This window comes from Amyelois transitella, chromosome 2 (genome assembly GCF_032362555.1).
Source record: "Amyelois transitella isolate CPQ chromosome 2, ilAmyTran1.1, whole genome shotgun sequence".
Classification (NCBI taxonomy): Eukaryota; Metazoa; Arthropoda; class Insecta; order Lepidoptera; family Pyralidae; genus Amyelois; species Amyelois transitella.
Genome location: NC_083505.1, coordinates 13760373 through 13781045, shown reverse-complemented (window position 1 = coordinate 13781045; position 20673 = coordinate 13760373). Strand labels below are relative to the sequence as shown.

At 39.7% G+C, this 20673-nt stretch overlaps 2 protein-coding genes across 2 annotated transcripts in view; one reads left to right on the top strand and one right to left on the bottom strand.

Moving 5' to 3' along the window:
- Window positions 1–1957: 1957 nt before the first annotated feature.
- LOC106137742 (arrestin homolog) lies at window positions 1958–8235 on the top strand. The gene is made up of 8 exons (XM_013338646.2): window positions 1958–2066; window positions 3848–4038; window positions 4234–4412; window positions 4815–4950; window positions 5597–5754; window positions 6011–6154; window positions 6445–6574; window positions 8137–8235. The coding sequence occupies exons 1-8, from the start codon at window positions 1958–1960 to the stop codon at window positions 8233–8235; spliced, it is 1146 nt and encodes a 381-aa protein (XP_013194100.1).
- A 3116-nt stretch (window positions 8236–11351) lies between these two features.
- The window catches only part of LOC106137737 (nephrin-like), a 191857-nt gene continuing 182535 nt past the window's right edge, over window positions 11352–20673 (bottom strand). The window contains exons 13-15 of the mRNA XM_060954627.1: window positions 20460–20672; window positions 14469–14539; window positions 11352–11534 (exon numbers count right to left, since the gene is read on the bottom strand). Coding sequence (XP_060810610.1) covers window positions 11352–11534; window positions 14469–14539; window positions 20460–20672 — 467 coding nt within the window. The remainder of the gene's footprint in view (window positions 11535–14468; window positions 14540–20459; window position 20673) is intronic.

Below are 20673 nucleotides of genomic sequence, written 5' to 3'. Positions count from 1 at the left end.
GCCTGTCATAGGAGAGGAAGAGAGACAGATGATTATTTTTAAGGAATTCTTAAATAAACAATACTTCTATACTAATATTATAAAGCTGAAGAGTTTGTTTTGTTTGTTTGTTTGTTTAAACGCGCTAATCTCAGAAACTACTGAACCGATTTGAATAATTCTTTCACTGTTAGATAGTCTATTTATCGAGGAAGGCTATAGGCTACATTTCATCCCGGATTTCTTACGGGAAACGTCAACAATGCAGGTGAAACTTGAATTAGTCGGCCATCTGCGAGCTTTCCACGCGAACGCTGCGCAAACCAACAAAGATATAGCAAAACAATGTACTAAAGATGTGAAGTACTCATTTTTTGCCACAAAAAAGTCCGCGAGAGCATATATCTATCTCTTAAGGTTTACTTACAATAACCACTTTTATGTTCATTTTTTAAGATTATTTTTTCATTATAAACATAAGTTATTTTGAAACCAATTTTCTTTAATTCGGTATTAATCCTTATCCAAATAAATATGTTTATTACTTTCGGCTTTTCATGTAGACTAAAATTGCCATTTACAGTATATAAATCAGACGAATAGGTTTTGAGATATAGTCGTTATAAGCAATTTGCAGCAAAACATTTAATACGGCGAACCAGCGTTCTTTCTAATACGCGTTAATTTCAATGAACATCTTAGAAGATATTACTATTTTAATTTTATTATTATTTTAAAGTAAAGTATCAGCCTGTAAGATCCCACTACTGGGCAAAGGCCTCTCATCTCACTATACGGTCTCCGTTCCGTCGCGGGTAATGATGTGGGTCAAGTCGTCGCCAAGTCGCATAACAATTAGCAGCTATAATTGATAAAGCCGAGGAGGATGTTTGCAAAAATAAATATGATGCCCAAAATAACTATTCCACGCGGACGAAGTCGCGGGCACAGCTAGTCTATAAATAACGGCCTACTTGAAAATCTATAGCTATGGCATGTCGGGCCTGTTGTTATTCCCGCAGTCCCCGGATAAATAAGGCTGTGTCGACCCTCAGTAGGTTTACGAGTTTACGGCGATGGCTCCATCCCGCGCTCGGCTTTTATTCAATATCCCGGACACTTTACGACGTCCCGGCGACGCGAGCCTATCGATGATAATATTTGTCGTAACATAAATACGAAATTGAATACGTATGAGAATCCGATGATACGTTTCGGACAGAAACTTGTGCACATCACAAGAAACACTGAACGATCATTTCAGTTCGAGAATTGCAAAAAAATTTGTTGCTTTTAATCTTAGCAGTTCGGGGAGAACTTCAAAAATTACAATTGCTCAGTAGATTTGTGTAGGATAGAAGAAACCTTGGTATCTAATAAAAATAAGAAAATCGACTACAAAGACTACATTATACAAAGTAAGTTAGTTCAGACAGATATGTAGCGGGAGCGATGATTCGGCTCGACCGCCACCAAAGGGAAGATCTTCCGCCAGGCTAGGTGTTATGCCTGGGGAACCGCGGCTCCGACGATGTTGTGTCGGAGGTTGTATATATAGTTCCAATCCGTGAAATCTTTGAAATCGCGTCTTAGATTCTTCGCTGCTATTGGTTGAGCGCGTCAATTTCTTCGCGATGATTGACAGTAGTTGTTTGATTGGATGTTGTGACGAGTGGCGTAGAGATGGCGCCACAGATACTTTGCCAATTAAGTTTAGATTTTTTATTTAGAAGCTTTGCCTCCAAGATGTTTTAGACCTATATCTAGACCTGACACCCACTCCAAAGAAGAACAAATCAGTTTCGGATGAGGAAGCAGCTTACGGCGGTAATGAGTCACTGAGCGCTCCGCCGCCGTCCTCACGTGAGCAGTAATGAGCTAAACAAGATTAGCGGGAAGCCTCGCAAAGTACTCCAGTATATAACCCGGGCACCCGCCCGTGCGCAGACTGCGTCGCTCGCGCTGCTGGAGCATCAACATGGTGTACAACTTCAAAGTGTTCAAAAAGTGCGCCCCGAACGGGAAGCTCACCCTGTACATGGGGAAGCGGGAGTTCGTCGATCATATCTCGTACGTGGAACCTATAGGTTCGTATGTGTCCTGAATTAATAAAGTTATTGACAGGGCTTCCCATAGGTGTTGTTAGTTGTTTGTTAGATGAAGTAAATTTTGTGTAAATTTTTGTTTATAACAATACAAAAACTTGTGTTATTTGTAACCAAAGAGATAATGTCTAGCTAAATTGAAGCTTAACATTATTGGTTTATTAAGTCCTTTGATAAAGTTTACAAATGTAATATTTGATTACACAACTCTCGAGTAGATACACCTTTTAAATTAATAATAATAAACTCCTTGATTTGAAACCTACTTACGTACCAATACAAAAAGCCGCCATCTTAAATACATGTCGGTAAGTTAGAAAGTTCCTTCGAATTGACGAAAACGGACCGACTGACTTACAACAGACAATAAATTTCATATCGTTTACTTGGCTGACGCCCGTAAATGTTATTAACTTGTCAGCCTTAGCTGAGATAGAAAAAACAAATCATAATAAGCATTGAGCTAATCTCAAAGTAGGTACTACTGAGTCATATTATAGAATGATTGATGTGAATATTTATTTTAAAAAAACCCGACTTATCTCAAAAACTTTGCTAATTCAGCAAGAAGCCGTCAAATCATTCATTAAACGAAACAACCGCAAACAAGAAACCTTAGGTTTCATACGTTGGCTAATACTCGCGAACCTCCATAGCCATCCATCACGCCTCTCATCACGCCGGCGGCCGCTGAGCGCGCCGTGCTTGCTACCTGACCTTGGAACAATACGATACGACTTTTATAGCTTTTACATACTCTTTCCCGGAGGCAGAAGTAATTTGTTTAGAATAAATGTATCTTCAAACAAGAAACGTTGGATCCGGACATCCTGCCGGAGCCATCCATCACGCCCCTTCATTACGCCTGCAGCCGACTCGCGGGAGACCGATGGGCGCGTGATGTTTTGTTACCTGAGCTCGGAACTCTGACTTAGCCCGTACAACTTGATTTGTGAACCTGATAAAAGCCTAATGTGACGTATGTGTAGTATTATTATATTTTCATGCTTTCTTAATGGTTGATCAGGAGGAAATATGTTTTATGCCACACCATTTGTAAACCCTTATCAAAAGCAAATAAAGATTCTATTATATTCGAAATCATAAAACCTAAACTATTCATAATGATTTGTTCGTTGGCAAATATAATGTGAAAATAAGCATTAGAATGATGGGAAATCATCATCATCATTTTATTCCTATAGCTTCCCTTTTTGTAGCGGGTCCATACGAGTATACATACGTAAAATCTCGCCTATTTCCCGAAGGGGCAGGCGGCGACTATATATTTATACTCGCTACAGTATCCCAGTAACCTACTTCGCTTCAACGATATTCATAATTATTTTGAAATTAAAAAGGTACGAGTACTTTTTAATTAGGAGTATCATGTTGGGTAAATAAATGTGATACTTACCCTATAGTTCTCAAAAACCTATTTAAAACTTTCGCGTTGCATAATACTATTTATAAATACAACCTCATTCTGCGAAGTCAGTTAAATACGTAATACGTAATACGGCCGCGCTTCAGAATACCTGTATTATTTAGAAATAGCTCAAATATCTTTCAATGGGTTGCTTTGTTTTATTCTCAAAGCGGGTTGATGTCATAAAAAAATTACAGCAAGAATAATAATCACATGCATGTTGTGTCTTGTTTTAAAATTGACGATTTGTAGTAATAGTGATTTTCATTTTTCATTATTTATATTAATATGACGATATATTATCTTTAAATATTGAGAATGGCGTGTTCAATAGATGGCGTGGTATTGATCGACGAGGAGTACGTGCGCGGGCGCAAGGTGTTCGGGCAGGTCGTGTGCACGTTCCGCTATGGTCGCGAGGAGGATGAGGTCATGGGCCTTAACTTCTACAAGGAATTGTTCCTGGCTTCGGAGCAGATTTACCCACCGCCCGAGAAGAGGAAATATGACTTATCGAAGACACAGGTACCAGTTACTGATATTCTTGATTGTTTTACATAGGTATATTAGGTGTCCCTTTTTGATTTGAGGCCCGAGCAAATAAATGTCCCACAGGTTGATGTCAACACAAGATCATGAGTGACCATATTCTGAAAACAGGCTGCTAAAGAATGATCGAGACGTGCATTCTATAGTGGCTAATGTATGATCAACCCACAGGAGCGACTGATAAAGAAACTCGGAGAGTCGGCGCTCCCGTTCCGGCTGAGCGTGCCGGCGGGCGCCCCGGGCTCCGTGACGCTGCAGCCCGGCCTCGAGGACGAGGGGGAGCCCTGCGGCGTGCACTACTACGTCAAGCTGTTTGTCGGAGACTCAGAGATCGACCGCTCGCATCGCAGGTGGGTTGTGTTTGATCACAAGTTTTAGCATCCAAAGGTTTACTTACTTCGGGATTATTCTTGTTAGCGATGGCTGGAAACCTCACACAAACACACCCACACACAAAAACTGTTACTATTTAAATCTAATACCAGCATAAAGCATTTAGCTGAAGCCGTGTTGAAAGTGTTTTAAAAATAAACTGTCATTCTTCTTAATGATTGGATCAAAGGGTCGAAGACTTAAAGCCACGTTCAGCAGAATTGAGATTTAGACAGGGGCAGGTTAACAGCTAGCCCATAGCTTAAGAGAAGAATCTTCAGTTTATAAGTCTAGTGAATCAGTAAATAAAAAATACTTTAAGGCCGATGCGACTTTGTAATAGAACTTTATACAATTGACACTCGCCTGGCGACGCGCAGGAGCACGGTAGCCCTGGGCATCCGCAAGGTGCAGTTCGCGCCGGCGCAGGCGGGCCCGCAGCCCTGCACCGTGGTGCGCAAGGACTTCGTGCTCTCGCCCGGGCAGCTCGAGCTGGAGCTCACGCTCGACAAACAGGTGAGTCACATGTAACTCAAATTAATTTTGAGAACTGTGATGTTTCTTTGAGAACCATATTACAAGACACCTGATAAAATACCCTACATGTGTAAAAATGTGGTCCTATTCTTTTTTCTATTTGGTGCCGAGAACCACACGGCCTCCATCACTCTCCCATGGATGTCGTAAAAGGCGACTAAGGGATAGGCTTACAAACTTGGGATTCTGTTTTGGGCGATGGGCTAGCAACCTGTCACTATTTGAATCTCGACTCTATCATTAAGCCAAATAGCTGAACGTGGCTACAGTCATTTCAAGAGTGTTGGCTCTGTCTACCCCGTAAGGGATATAGACGTGACCATGTGTATGTATGTGTAAAAATGTTATACCTACTTCTTCAAAACATTGTAAATTTTGGTCTGGGAAAAGATACTTATCTGGATGATGATATTGGTTCAAAGTATAATATGTGTAATTATTGTATTATTCTTCCTATTATGTTATCTTTTTCAACATACTTTTTCTTATAAAAAAAGGTTGCAATAAGACGAGAATATCATTCTTTTACATATTTTGTCACTCAATTTGTTCCCGACTACTGGGACTACTCTACCTACAGTGGATCTATTTGTTATTTGTATACTTGGAGAGTTATCATTCCCAGCTGTACATGCACGGCGAGGCGGTGGCGGTGAACATGTGCGTGAGGAACAACAGCAACAAGGTGGTGAAGAAGATCAAGGCCAGCATCTGCCAGGGCGTGGACGTGGTGCTCTTCCAGAGCGGCCAGTACCGGAACGTCGTCGCCAGCGTCGAGACGCAGTGAGTTATGACTTTATGATACAAATTGAATAATAAGCACAATACCTACTTACTATTAAGCCTTAAATCTCTTTCAAAGCGATCATAACTAGTTTCCAAGCTATGATGTTTTCCGTAAAAACGTTGCAAAGAGTAGTCAGAAATGGCTCCGTGCAGCATAATTGGTAGCTATTGGTCTTAGTTTCGCCCCTAGGAAGAATGTAACCTGGTCAGATGCTGAGAAGCAGATGATTTGAATTGTGTTTCCGTGCGTCAGGGACGGTTGCCCGCTGCAGCCCGGCTCCAGCCTGCAGAAGGTGCTGCACCTGTCGCCGTCGCTGGCCCACAACCGCGACAAGCGCGGCATCGCGCTGGACGGCCAGCTCAAGCGAACGGACACCACCCTCGCGTCCACCACCCTGTGAGTGCATGTACTTCTCTCAAAGTCCTGTGAGACGAGTGCTGGTATCGTGGCTCTATTTGGCGTCTGGACTCAATATATAACAATATTTTCTTCATGCTAAAGAGCCCGATCATCCGATAAATTGTGACAAAGTGTCTTTCAGTAATGTAATTTTGAAAATATATTTAAACTGTGTAAAAGATCTTACTTCTTAATAAATAAGTGACACAAACATGTTTTCTTTTCGGCAAAACATTTTGTAACTTTAAACCTTTGATCTATAAGTAACTTAATAACTGGATCACCAGGTTGCTGGACCCGGAGCAGCGCGACGCGTTCGGCATCGTGGTGAGCTACAGCGCCAAGGTCAAGCTGTACCTCGGGGCCCTCAACGGCGAGCTGGTCGCAGAACTTCCCTTTATACTCATGCACCCTAAGGTTGGTCCACTCGAATACTTTTTATTCATTTACCATGCGTTGCGTGGGTGAGGTGTGAGTCGTTTCATGTAAAACCCTGACTTACCCATCAAAATCTTGCTCAAAATGCGCACTCCAGGAGTCTCATTCTCAGGTTAACGTCAGAAAAATGACAGGAATAAATTGCCTATTATTGACTAAACGCTATTAGGTGTATTAACATAAGACGAGTAACTTTTTCTGAACATTTTTTACCGGGCACCTTACCGACTCGACCACCGACGCTCTTAAATTGGTGTAGATTATGCAAAGATAATGAAAAGAAAGTAAGATTATTTTTTTAGGGCTCCCCGCAGTATGTGTTCGTGTCTGCTGTGTGAGGTGCGTTGTCTATTTGGATGTCATTTTGATTTACTTCCGAGAACCTGGAGACCACGGTCCATCCACGTGGCATATTGATGATATCTACTCTTTGTTTGTTTGTTAATACTTTATTGTACACTAGCTGTGCCCGCGACTTTGTCCGCGTGGAATAGTTATTTGGGCATCATATTTATTTTTGCAAACATCCTCCTCGGCTTTATAGCGGGCGGTCACGCGTATTAGAAAGAACGCTGGTTCGCCGTATAAAATGTTTCGCTGCAAATTGCTTATAACGACCATAATATCTCAAAACCTATTCGTCTGATTTATATACTGTAAATGGCAATTTTAGTCTACATGAAAAGCCGAAAGTAATAAACATATTTATTTGGATAAGGATTAATACTGAATTAAAGAAAATTGGTTTCAAAATAACTTATGTTTATAATGACAAAATAATCTTAAAAAATGAACATAAAAGTGGTTATTGTAAGTAAACCTTAAGAGATAGATATATGCTCTCGCGGACTTTTTTGTGGCAAAAAATGAGTACTTCACATCTTTAGTACATTGTTTTACTATATCTTTGTTGGTTTGCGCAGCGTTCGCGTGGAAAGCTCGCAGATGGCCGACTCATTCAACTTTCACCTGCATTGTTGACGTTTCCCGTAGGAAATCCGGGATAAAATGTAGCCTATAGCCTTCCTCGATAAATAGACTATCTAACAGTGAAAGAATTATTCAAATCGGTTCAGTAGTTTCTGAGATTAGCGCGTTTAAACAAACAAACAAACAAACAAACAAAACAAACTCTTCAGCTTTATAATATTAGTATAGATAACACATTTTTAGTGGTACAGAATAGGACTTAGATGTTTTCCTGCGCCACGTTTCTGTGAAAATTTCCATAATTACTTTTCATACTTACGTCTGTCAATTTTTTATAAAATCAGTCAGTTGAATTTATCGCTACAACAAAAATATTTTCTCTTGAAATGGAAATATCCGACATTTATTGTTAGCGCAAAAGTAGGTAAATTTGTTTGTTTCTTTTTTGCAGTTAAAAAAATGGTGAAATTGATGAACCGATGTTGATGAAACATTATATTTGAAATAGGTCTGATTTTTGGGAAATGAAAAAGGGCTACTTTTTAGGAAGTCATAGTTTAACGAAGGTGGAGTTGCCGGCGAACTTGATGACATGCATTAACACTCCACAGGAGGGCCGCGCCAAGCTGATGCAGGCGGACAGCCAGGCCGACGTGGAGATGTTCAGGCAGGACACCGTGCATCATCAGGAGAGCGTCGAGGTCTACTAGGGTGCAGGGCATCTGGCTTTCACAACTACCTTCCCTTGATAGAACTGGAAATCCAAAGTTTTTCGTGGACATTTAATGTTTTTTACCGCCCATTACTTCTTTATGATAGTACCTATCGGAAATAAAGCAACTTTATGTCAAACTTTTGTACGTAATTTGAAGATAAATACTCGGCAGTGAGAAGAAAAAAAATATTGCTGTTTAAAATGTTGCTATTCTACTCAAATCTAGAGGCGTTCAATAACTACACTTAAGGATAACTGTGAAATTGTAATCATCTATTATTTATATTATGTCAAAGTCGTATTTTAAACCGTTCTTTAATTTATTGACGAATTTCGTAGAAACTATTTGTTATAAGATTTCTTTTTAAGCATATGTAAAATGTAATAAAATTATTGTTTGACCTACTGAGGTCCTACGTATATTACATTTTTATATTGTTTTGTCAACTTCACTGTATAGAATAAGTACTATATTAAACTACTCATACCGACTGTAAAGGATGTCAACATAACAGTGTATCTATAACAATAAACATATACATAAGAAACTAACTTCCTCTTTCATTAAAATTTAAAACAGAAAGGGTCAATAAAACAACGTCAGTACTTCCAAGACAACTTTAATCTCATTCAAAATAAAAGTCAACAGTAGGGCGAACTCTTTGAGTTGATTTAAACTTTATAATAACAAATGACCTCTCTTAAAGTAAATACCTAACAATATTATCTACAAGTTCACAATGAAGTCAGTCTGTGGAACTAAACGCCGTGAAATAATTGATATAGTTGATGATACGCGTCGTCTGCGCACGCGCCTCGCTTCACCTCTGTACATGTTTTCATTGTTTTAAGCAAGCAAATATCAAATCATTTTTGAATCGCACAATTCCAGTTTATGAATTTTTGATCATTAGTATTTGTAACAAAACGTAATCAGCTTGGGACTATAAAGATTTTTACGGATATCTATTTATCTTCCCTGTTTTAAGGTAAATGTTGACGATAGATTGACCCACACTCACAGTAGGCCATGTTCATAGCCGCTCTGGGTATTGTTAAATCTTCTAACCATCAGCAGATTGACCTCAAACGCATCCAAATTTTCAAAGAAAATTAATAAAATACAGATAAAAAAAAAACAAATATTTCCACAATTATATCAATAAGCAGTTTATCGGCTTCTTGATTTTTTACCAAAAAACCTTAACAGATAATAATGTTGTAACAACTAGAGGTTGTATACCAACAGAAACCTTACATTAGCAATAAATTTGTGTCGGTGCGAAATAAACATTGCAAACAAAAGACTATGCGTACATTTTTTTCCTTATCATTAGTCCTGGGCGCGTATTTCATGAGAAAGTCCCTGATCCTTTTGCCTGCCTGACTGTTTGCCATCCAACAACCAACCCATACTGAATCATGAGTAACGACTACAAATATACAGAGGTAACGCGCGGGCGCGGCGCGGCTGGGCAGCGGCCGACTGCGACTCCATCTCAGAAGCCGAACTTTATATTTTGACAACAATTATTGATTGATGATATGCTTAAAGTACTGGCAGTTAGAGGTGGCTTACACCATATAAGAAATTTTACAAATTTCTTTGTTTAGTACCTTAGTTTCAAGTTTTAAAGATATGTGAGTACTAATATAACAAGAAGCGCCGCGCGCCGGCCGATCACGTGTCGGTCGCGGTCGCCCGCAGCCCGTATAGCCACTAAGCCGATTAAAACCTTAAGAGTCAAGTACAAACATTATTTACATAGATTTATTCGATTTATACAAATAACGATGAATCCATTTACCTATTTATATCGATATTCAGTAGATTCGACTAGAGACTGGTAGACATGTAAAAAAGTGGCAAAGACTCAGTCCTTAAACTACTATTTACATCACAGAGTTCATTAAAACAAAATTAGATGTAGTCTTCCACTCAGGAGACGCGTAGGGACCCCCGACGGGCGCTCCGCAGCGCATCGTGACGGGCGTAGTGCGTCGTGGAAATAAAGCGAAACCAACAATTAGACAAAATTAAATAAGGTCAATGAGACTCGTTTATAATATATGTTACAAAAAATATGTTAAAAAGAATTCTTTTATATGTGAATCAATTTAATATCGCTGGGGCGATGAAGCCTTCGCGTTGATATAACATACAGCTTCATTGTCTGTAGCTTCAAGTAAAGCCAAAAAAGATATTGTTTTCATTATCAAAACCATGGCGATAAAATAAATGTACCTACCTATACTTAATGTTATTGGTAAAAATGTGGTCGGAGGTCCCGCGCGCTAACAGCCTCCGCGAGGCGTCGCTACCTAGCTATACATTTACACGGACAATCGCCAGAAATTTACAATGCAACAAGCCCGTCCGCTCCTTGGAATACTTGTACCTGCACTTGGTTCGAGTGAGTGACGGATACAGGAATCTCAATAATCAAAGATACCTGTGGCGACAGGCCAATCAAATTCAAGAAAGGATCTGAGACATTTCGCAAAAAAAAATATTAAAAATCCTGCGCTTCATCACTTCACCCAATACGCAGACAGTTCAACTTCGTAACGTTGCCTAACAAAGATATGAAGCTGCGCGCCGAAGGATACGCAAACTAAATCCAGGGTTACGGATTCTGTCTCCTCCATCCCCACTTTGTTTCAAGTGTTCATTATTTTCGTTTAATTTTATAAACTATCGATATGTTGTGTGCTTCATCTTCACTGAAACTAAATTAATGTAAATGGACTTCAAGAATTGTCTTAAAGTTTTGAATTGTATTTAATTTCGTAAATGAAAGAACTTCAAGAACACTGAACTATTTAAAATATTCACTTCTGATATGTGCGTTTCATTTTTCACTATCTATAGATAATCAACATTTTTATTCTCATTCCGGGTTATCACCATAAAAAAAACGTCATTGATTCTTCTCTGGGTGTCAATTGTGCAAAAAAATAAACCCCCCATTATTTGTTCATCTTTTTGTCACTCTCATCATGCGTGGTGTCCTTCGCAGCTTTGATTCTTGGTCGTTTTTAATTGGTACGTAATGATGGTAGTTCATTCTTCCAAGTGGCGGGCGAGTCCGACAGGTCGGCGTGGTCACACTAAACGCAAGACTCCGGGATCCGATGGTCTAGAAGTTTCTCCTTGATGGCGTCCACGTTGAGGTCGGCGGCGCGCAGCGTGGCGCTGGCGCTGCGGCCGAGCGGCGCGGCGCCGGGCGGCGCGGCGGGCGCCGGCCGCGCGCGCGCGCCCCACGTCCACGACGCGCCAGGGCCGTTACACCCCTGGAACAACACAATGTCTCTTGACTACATAATATATACATTTATCACATATTTATCCCTTACGATAGATAGAGAAAACAGTCTCCAAAATGTTGAAAAGCCATGTTCATCTGGATGGCTTATTCAGATAGACAGACAGATTGCTAGCATAACGCCGAAAAGAAGAATTCTAATAATTGACAATGCACCTGTAAAATCGCTATGTGGAATATATCTTAATCCTTTACGGGTTATACAGAGCTAATAGTTACAAGACTCTGAGAAAATCTCGTTCACCCAGTCGTAGGAACGTCTTTATTATGATTAACAAAAGAAACAATAGTAGGTACCCTTTGTAGTATTGTTTTTTTTTCTCTTCACTAACCAATAATTCCTTCCAGTTTTTATCATTATATAAAATCGATCAGATTACACAAGGCGTTAACGACCACAATTGGTCTGACTAGACACACTCTACATATAATTTGTTCAGTAGAAAAGCTTTTTAAAATGTTTTCGCTGTCCTCGCTTTCGCCGTCCAATCAGCGTATAATTGGCTCCCGGACATAAACTGCGCGTGTAATGTCTGGTATCGCGGCACATCTGCAGTGGCGCCGCCATTGTCGCGCGGCAGATAACGACAAATTAAAACTAATTCAAGCGAGCACGGGGCCTGAACCCCGGGAAGGTGATGACAAAAGAACCGCCTGATAAAACTATCGCGAGCCTTAATTAAACCTTCCCTTGTTAGAGCTCCGGAGACAATGGTCGACATTTTATATAGCTAGTTAAAAATCGGACATGAAAGGTAAATTTATTGCCGGGTTGTAGGCACCGGCACTTCAGCCCCTTCGTGATTTTCCGTCGAACCGTAAAATTATAAGATCTACCGATTGGTTTTGTAGAGATATAAGTCCAAGTGACATCAGTTATTGATTAAGTTAGATGCACCAATTGTATAACTACCTACTCTGCTAGTATGAGGTAGTAATAAAAAAATTATATATTTCAAAAAGCTTAAGACACTAGTCTTAAAACCAAGGCAGTTGTAAAATTTTTCAGTAACATATTGCGGTCGTTAATAAATCAATGACGCCGATGTACGCCGAGAATTGAGAAAACCTAATAGGAAAGAAGAATTATTTGGGCGCAGCTGCAGTTTAGTGCCCGGATGCGTGATCTAGTGAACAATAAGCGTCCCGCGAGAGTAATCGCCGGCCGCCGATCTCATGCACGATGGATCGCACGCCCGCGTCACGCGTCACGCGCCTCGCGGCTCCGCCCGCTTCAGGTAACTTTCCGTCTAATTGGGGCACAACTCAATTAACACGATCAGCCCGACTCGGATTTGCCGACAAGGCAGTATTAAAATTCAACTCGTTCGTTACTTTATCGGTTCGTAACTGAGTTAAATGAACTTCCATGTTTCTATTTGATGAGGACTTTTCAAAGTAAATTCGGGACGAAGTTTCATGCGAATACGATAAAGTTTGATGTCAGAAGATCTCGAAATATTTTAAACTTCGCAGCGAACGGTTCGGTGCGGTTTTATGCTGGTAAATATTTCAATTGAGAGGCGTCGGCGATATCCGAACTCATCCCGAGTGTGAACTAGCGGCCGCAATCGAAACTTCGCAAGTAAGGATGCGGAGTGCGGCGCGGCAATGCGCGGCTGCAGCGGGGATTTGCTTTATCAATTATAACTTTAGTGTAGTGTACTCCGGAACCTGGGAGAAGAAGAAAGGCAAACTAATAAACTGTATATTTTCTCAAAACATTAAATCTATATCTCTAGCTGTCGTGTTGGTCTATTCAGGTACAAGTATGAATTTTATGAGTTTGGCGACGCAACTACTTAAGTAAAAGTGGCTTTGAAACATAAATTGAATCTAATATCGGCGAGCGGGTAAACGTGAAGCTAGAAGTGGTCATATCTGCGGAGCTGTCATTCTGGTGACGAGGTGTTGTCGCGTGGCGCCCGCGGCGTCCGCGCGAGATAACGCCAAGTGCCGCGCGATACTGCGGACGGCGCTCCCGCGGGACTCTTCACAGAAATATGATGCTGTATCTGCGATGACATAAAGACGGTTATTGAGATTCCCTCGTAAAGATACCGCCCGCCCCCGCAGGCACTGACTCGCCAAACGTCCACATAAAATAAACGACGGCTAACTTTAAGTAGATAAAATCGTGCTAACTCGTAGTTCGTTTGGACAAGACTTGCGGAGTTTATGTGGCTCTAGGCGGCTTTTATGGGCGGCTCGTCTTTTCAAACCCGAAAGTATAAAAGGGATGTCCGCCTATGAAATATTTTATCGTGAAAACCGGCGTCGATTCGATCGCGCGTCGCCCGTAAAGTATCCATTAAAAGGTATTTATAGCGGGGAGCCGATGAGCTAGCACGTTTTGAATTACAGTGAGCAGGACATCCCTAGTTTGTATAAAAGTCTATGTCGTTTTATGGAAAGGAAATTAAACCGGTGGCGAATATGACAAAGAGCATATGCACGATTTTCAATATTTATTTCATCTTGCTCGAAGTTAATTAAAAGTTTCATAAGTTTCCTTTGTGGCAATATAATATAACAAACAATTTTTCATGATACCGATGAGCTGTGAGTTTGTTAAGCAAGGAACTCTGGAATCTCAAGAATATCAAGTTACCACCACGAATCGTTAACATGATGTAGTATGGCTTTTGTCTGTACAGGAGAAATATTAAAAAAAATTACCTCTTTCGAATTCATCAGAAGTGATTTCTATTGAGATAGTGGTATGTGTCATCTCTGCGTGTTTCCGGCGGCACCCTTCACCGCTTCGCTTTCCGACATATTTCTTTTCACTTTAGTTCCATAAGTAGCTAACATATATACTATAACTCAGATAATCAATTTTTTTCAAATACGATCATTTGAGTTGAAATTTTCTGTGTAAATATATAAATAAACAATTTACCTGGGTTAGGGGCACCGGCAAGGTTCTCGTGGGAGACGACACCGCGAGGCTGGGCGCGCTCGCTGCTTCACCTGGAACGAGGAATATTCTTCGTGATAACACACCGTTAATATCAAGAAAATCTAACAATATAAAATTCTGAGAAGTCCAGTGCAAACAAAATGGATTTTATAATATTTGCGTGCAATAGGCGTATGAATTTTTTATGATTCTATTGAATATAAATGAATTACAATCTTTAATTAAGTTAAAATATTCAGAAAGAAAAGGCCCGAATAATAAATCATATAAGACTTCTAGCAACTTTGAGCCTTTGCAATGAGGCCTTTTTTATATTATTATTATTTATGCTTTTTATTCTCACAAAACCGTAAATAGATTTCATCCAACAATGTTCACCGCAGATTAAGGCGAGTGATACACGCACAATTTGGCAGTAAGCTTTCGGAAGTATTGCGGTTCGCTGTCGGTTCGGCGAGAACGCGTGACGCGGTAAGGCGCGCTGGACACGCCGTGATTGATCGGCGTGACGCGCCCGCCCCTAATTGGACAGTCCGGCTGCCGCAGTGGCGTAGCACGACGGGAACAGAACATCATCTTTATTTTAATCGAGTCGTTATCAAGTGCCTTTAAAAAGTTTTTGTCTCAAAATAGTTAAATGCAAATTTCCCTTCAAATGGTTGAGATTCTAATTGCAACTCTAATTTTCATACTCTATGATTCTATCAATACTTTAAAGTTGCTGACAGGAAAGACATTTAAAATTTTTAAGAATTGTTGGCAACATTATAATTTTGGTGCATATAAAAAGAAAATGTTATTTAATTTTATAAAGAATTAGGAATAGGATAGGAAGGATAATAAAAATAATGATACGCGCTTCGGATTATTTGAGCAGTAACATATAACTTAAATGAGTTTATGGATCTGTTCACACACATACAATCACATTCTCAATAACTAACCTTTTGTTCTACTTTACTATGGCGGAGGCCGCACCTCTGCAGATTTGATTTCTTTAGCTTGTGACCAGTTTTTCCTTACACGATGACTCATGGCAAGATTAGGATATAGAACGATTTGACTTTACTTTTGTTTTTCGTTCACATTTATACGTTGTACTTAATCGAAATAATATTACTACACTTTCAATATAATTATATTTGTTTGCTTACAAAGTACGATCGCGTTCATATCTGCAGTCATAGTTTTAAAATTCTTACGGGTTAAAATAGCGTGCACTGTGGTTCCACTAGATACACACACACATGCATATTTAAAAGAATAAATATTCCTTCAAATGAATACGGTCTTTAATACCAATGATTACTAAGTAAAAGAGTTTATTATTCTATGACATATAACATAACAAAACAGAAAGAGACGGCAATCAACGATGGCCGAACTGGGCCCGATAATTGTCGATCGAAATATCGTCGTCTCTCATTATTTGCATAAGATTTGCCTATAGAGGGAAGCCTGCCAGACTTATGTCATTTCAATAAGGTTGAAAGTTTGTCTGCACACGACCCTAACATAGGTAGTGGTTCCTTTGAAAGTTATTGGGTAGCAATTTTATTACTTCGTGTGAGCAAGTGAGATCTAAGATATATTAGATAATCTCGCTTGCTCACACTCGCTTGTTCTAGTTACTAGCGTTACTTGGATTCCGAAGTTATTCAAGGATTTTTTTGTCTATTTTAGTGTTATTGACAATTTTTAATGTTTTAAGGTGCCATTTGAACTAAGTAACTGACTGACTAACCAACTAACTGATATCTAAGAATTACAAAACCCGTGTCTTCAAACACGGAAATCAGCAAGAAATATTAAACAAGAAGGAGCAAAATAAAACATTCAATAATTAAAATTAGTAAATTTTATTGAAACAGTTTACCTATAGTTTTATTTACATATTGATGATTAATAAAGCTATACATACAGCATATTACACTTATTGTATCATCCACTTATCTCCTGTTATTAAGGTTACAGCTTAATTATTCGTTTTCATAAAGAAAAGATATTGAAGCTGTCCTTAAAATACCTACTATCTAAGTAATTAGTACTTTTAATATAAATTGGCAGAACCTTTCACGCACTATATGGACTCGATGCACAGGGCAGTTGTCTTGCACAAATGATATTGTTGGCATATCATCAATCGGATAAATACACCGCACAGTTGGTAACATGGTTTCTTCCAGCACTTGCACATAATGATCAGCTGTAGCGCGTCCTGCTATCCACACCTGTTCCCCAGGTCCAGCAGCACTCATCCAGCCCCACATATTTACAGAGATGTGTCCAGACTCCATATTTGGCACAATATTTTTTTCTTCATACCGAGTTGCATTTCTTCGCCATAAATAAATGAAGTCTACCGTGTTGTGATGACATAAAATAAACGAACTTTTCGTCTGTAAATATCGCGTTTTTCCAGTCAAAATCCAAATACTGCCGAACAAATTCTAAACGTTTTTGCTTATTTATTTCTGATAAATACGGCTTTCTTGCTGGCTGTCTGTGGTGTAGTCCCTCACGGTGCAAACATAAAACAGTAAACTGATGTGTCGAACTGTTCCGCTAATATTCTGGTCGGTATGAAGCCATTATTTTCGTACTGTTCCACATGGATCTCCGCTGTGTGGCGTGTCGCTGTGTTGATTAGCGGACGCCTTTTTTTTTTTTTACTACCCTCTTCTTTATGGCGGGTTACCCAACTTGTTGTTTATTGTGTTATTTGTGTGAATGTGTGAGTGATAGCAGCGGTGCAAGCTATAAAGTTTTGCGAACTATGACTGCAATTATGAACGCGACCGTACATCCCAATGCAAAGAAAGATTTTGACCATTTTGGAAGTCTTTTTTTTCTATGTCTCTCGAGAAAACATAATGTATTACATTTAGTACATTTGGCGTTGCCTTCTCATTTCGTTTGAAGGTATCGGGGTCGCGCGGGGGTGCATCGGGGACAGCGGCCGGCCAGCACATAAATAACCGGATCCGGCGGCGGTACCGGAGATCGGCCGGAGATTTATCCTCTCCGGGAAAAAACCTGATTAATCACTACATTCAAAGATGGAGGCGAGCGTAAGTCAGGACACAAGAAATAATTAATTGGTTCGCCGCCGCCCGTCCCCCTCCCCACTCTACGGTGGGCAGTTTATTCAAATAGCCTTTGCTAATAGCTTTACTTGCCTCGCCGCGACCACACCACTATACTTATGTTTCCGTCGTTTTACGTCCGGATTCTTGAAAGTAAATGTCTCATTTTAGAGGCCAACTTTATTCATTTGTGTTATATCAGTGCCGTAGGACTGGAATTAAAATATTATTATGTAGGTCTTAAAATGGAATTAGGTAATCGCATTTGTAGCAAATGGAGAAAATAGCCGAAGGTGGCTCAAAGTGGCTTCTGCTGTCAGCTCAAGCTCTATTTATTAGTATTAGACTGGCTTTGTTGACTTTATTACATTTTACTAAAGTAAAGGAACCTTTCTTTAGAAACTCTGATGTTATGTATTGCGGTATTCGCGGATGTCTTCTAGTGATTTGAAAATTTGCAAGAAGTAAGTAAATGAATTCACTATTTGCTCTCGAGAACTAGCGATGCCACTCGCGCCCGCTCTCGGAGCCCATACTCGCCGTAAGTACGGAGGCGCCCGAGGCCCGCCGGCGTTTGTTTTCAATAGCGCGGCGCTGAATATTCACGAACATCAATTCAATATTCATGACGCCACATTCGCCGCAGTCGCCGCGTCAGGCGGAAACCGCCAGTAAATAGTTTTTGATAGTTTCCACACTTACGTCACAACTACCAATATGTATTTGTTGTAGCAAACGTGACAACGTTATTTAGGCATTTCTAAGATGTACCCATGAACCTCTAAATCCTTTGTGAGACTAGATGAACGGCTATGACATTTATTCACTATACTGAATACACGACTTTGGTTCAATGTTTTTTGCGAACAATAACAATACACTTCGGTTATTTATAATATATGATTTTTATGTAAACTATCCAAGGTCCCGTAACCTGGAAAGCGATTCTCGTTTGTAACACAAGGTAGCTGCCCTATCCATCTAGGTATATATGCATCAATTTAAATCTGTGAACAACTCCCCACGGCCACCTGCTGTCGGCGGCTCTCGAATATAAATGAAGGCATTAGGCCACCGCCGACGCTACAATATTTTCGTTCCCTGTAACTTGCTATTCCGTTTACAATGAAATGATAAACACCGCATTGATATTTGATACTTGATTTTTTAATTCATACTCAAATAATGATGTCATCAATATAAATTTACATGTACGAGTAACAAGGATGTAATATGGGTTTTCTGAAATTCTCTGTAACTCTCTTTCATATAATATCGCTTAGTTATTTAGATTTTTGTATTATAATTTTTTAAGTTATCAGGTTGTTTATAGTTGATCGAAGGTTATCAGATCGAATCACTAAAGTTATATTAATGTTGGTTTTTCATATCTCATTGCATAGTGATCGTGGCATGGAAAACTTTACAAAAAAGATTGGTGAATTTATATGTAAAATGTATAAATATTTATAAGAAAATCTCATGAGCTTAGTTATTTACTACTTCCATCAGTGAGTGTAAGCTAGTGCGATCGCGGCGTACACTGTAGGTATTTCCGACGGTCGCCGGCCAATTTGCGGGCCCGCAGTGTGCGCGCACAAATATTTTTATCGTTCGTTCCGGCTTTGTTTGCGGCGGCATGTTCAGATGCTATTTGATACAGAGACCAAGCACTAAACGTCACTTTATGATGGAAATTGAAAAAAAAAAACGAAAAAAACATTTCACACCGTCACTTGCTTAATTATAATTAATCAAGTAATTAGATATATATTTTAACAAACAATAATTATTGTCTCACATTTTTTTCAGTTTGTTAAAATACGCGAAGGTTCAAAGGTAAATCTTTCTGATAGACGGAAGCAAAACTTTAGTCAAATCTTGATAACATTCGTTATTACATATCTAATTATACAACTGAAAAATAAAAAATAGAGGAATAATTTAAAGTATTTCTAAATAATAAGTATTGCACGAATTCTTAGTTTTTTGAATAAGAGCAGCTGAGTTTTCTTTAAACATCGACATTGGTGCCAGCTTGTTCTCTGCGGTGTACCTACTGCCGCGGTATCCGCGCCGTGGGCGTGACGTCAGCGGAATTATGACAGCAATAACTCCGCACGGCATTATAATAATACGCGGCTCGTTTCCGACACGTACAGACATTAAACTGATTTACACGCCTTTTTAATTGCTAACGCATACGCACCGGCCCGCATTCGCGCCGGAATATTTGCCGATACTCGTACGCTGAAATTCATCATCCAGAATTCTGTTTTGGAAGTATTGGTGTTTTCGGATGATTAATGGTGTAAGAAAACAATAAGTCATTTTTATTACAAATTTTATATAGGAATTTGTTTGTATAAGTATTCTATGATGAGAAATTTTAAGTAAGTACATTAAACAATTGAAATTAATTTAAGTACAATTTATCTGGCAAATCAATAAATATAATGGGGTAATAATAAACCGCCAAAATCAAAGAAGTTCCGAGCTGTTTATGTGTGGAATTCAGAGATTTCATCTCAAAGAGTATAATTATGTGAAAAAATTGGTATTTTCCCTGAAACATTTACAAGCTGAGTTGCGTGCGAAAGGTAATTGACAGCCGCATTAGAATTAGCAGCCGCGGACGTGCCATTACAAGTTAGTTGATGTTTCACACGTATCTACCACTTATTTAAATGTGGATCAAACTCATTTGTCAATTTGTAAATCGAGAGCTTTGAAAGTACTTGCCGATTAATATTAGCTCTATACTATATACTTATTAATTATTATTTAATAAGAATTAGAAAATAGCCAAATAATTTCACTGTGGCTAAGGCATTGGAGTTCTAATTAAATAGATTTTTATTATGTTTGAATAAAAAATACTCACAATAATTGTTAGGTATTAAATCAGGCTCCGCGTCGTCATGTTCCGGCAGCTTATCCTCCCGGCGCGGCGGCGCGGGCGGCGTCTTGGCGGCGGGGGGTCTGCGGCGGCGCCGTAGCGACACGGCGCACGCGCCCGCCAGCAGCGTGCACACGGCGCCCGCGCCCGCCGTCGCCGCGCCCAGCACGCCGCCCATGCCTAGCGGGGCTTCTGATGC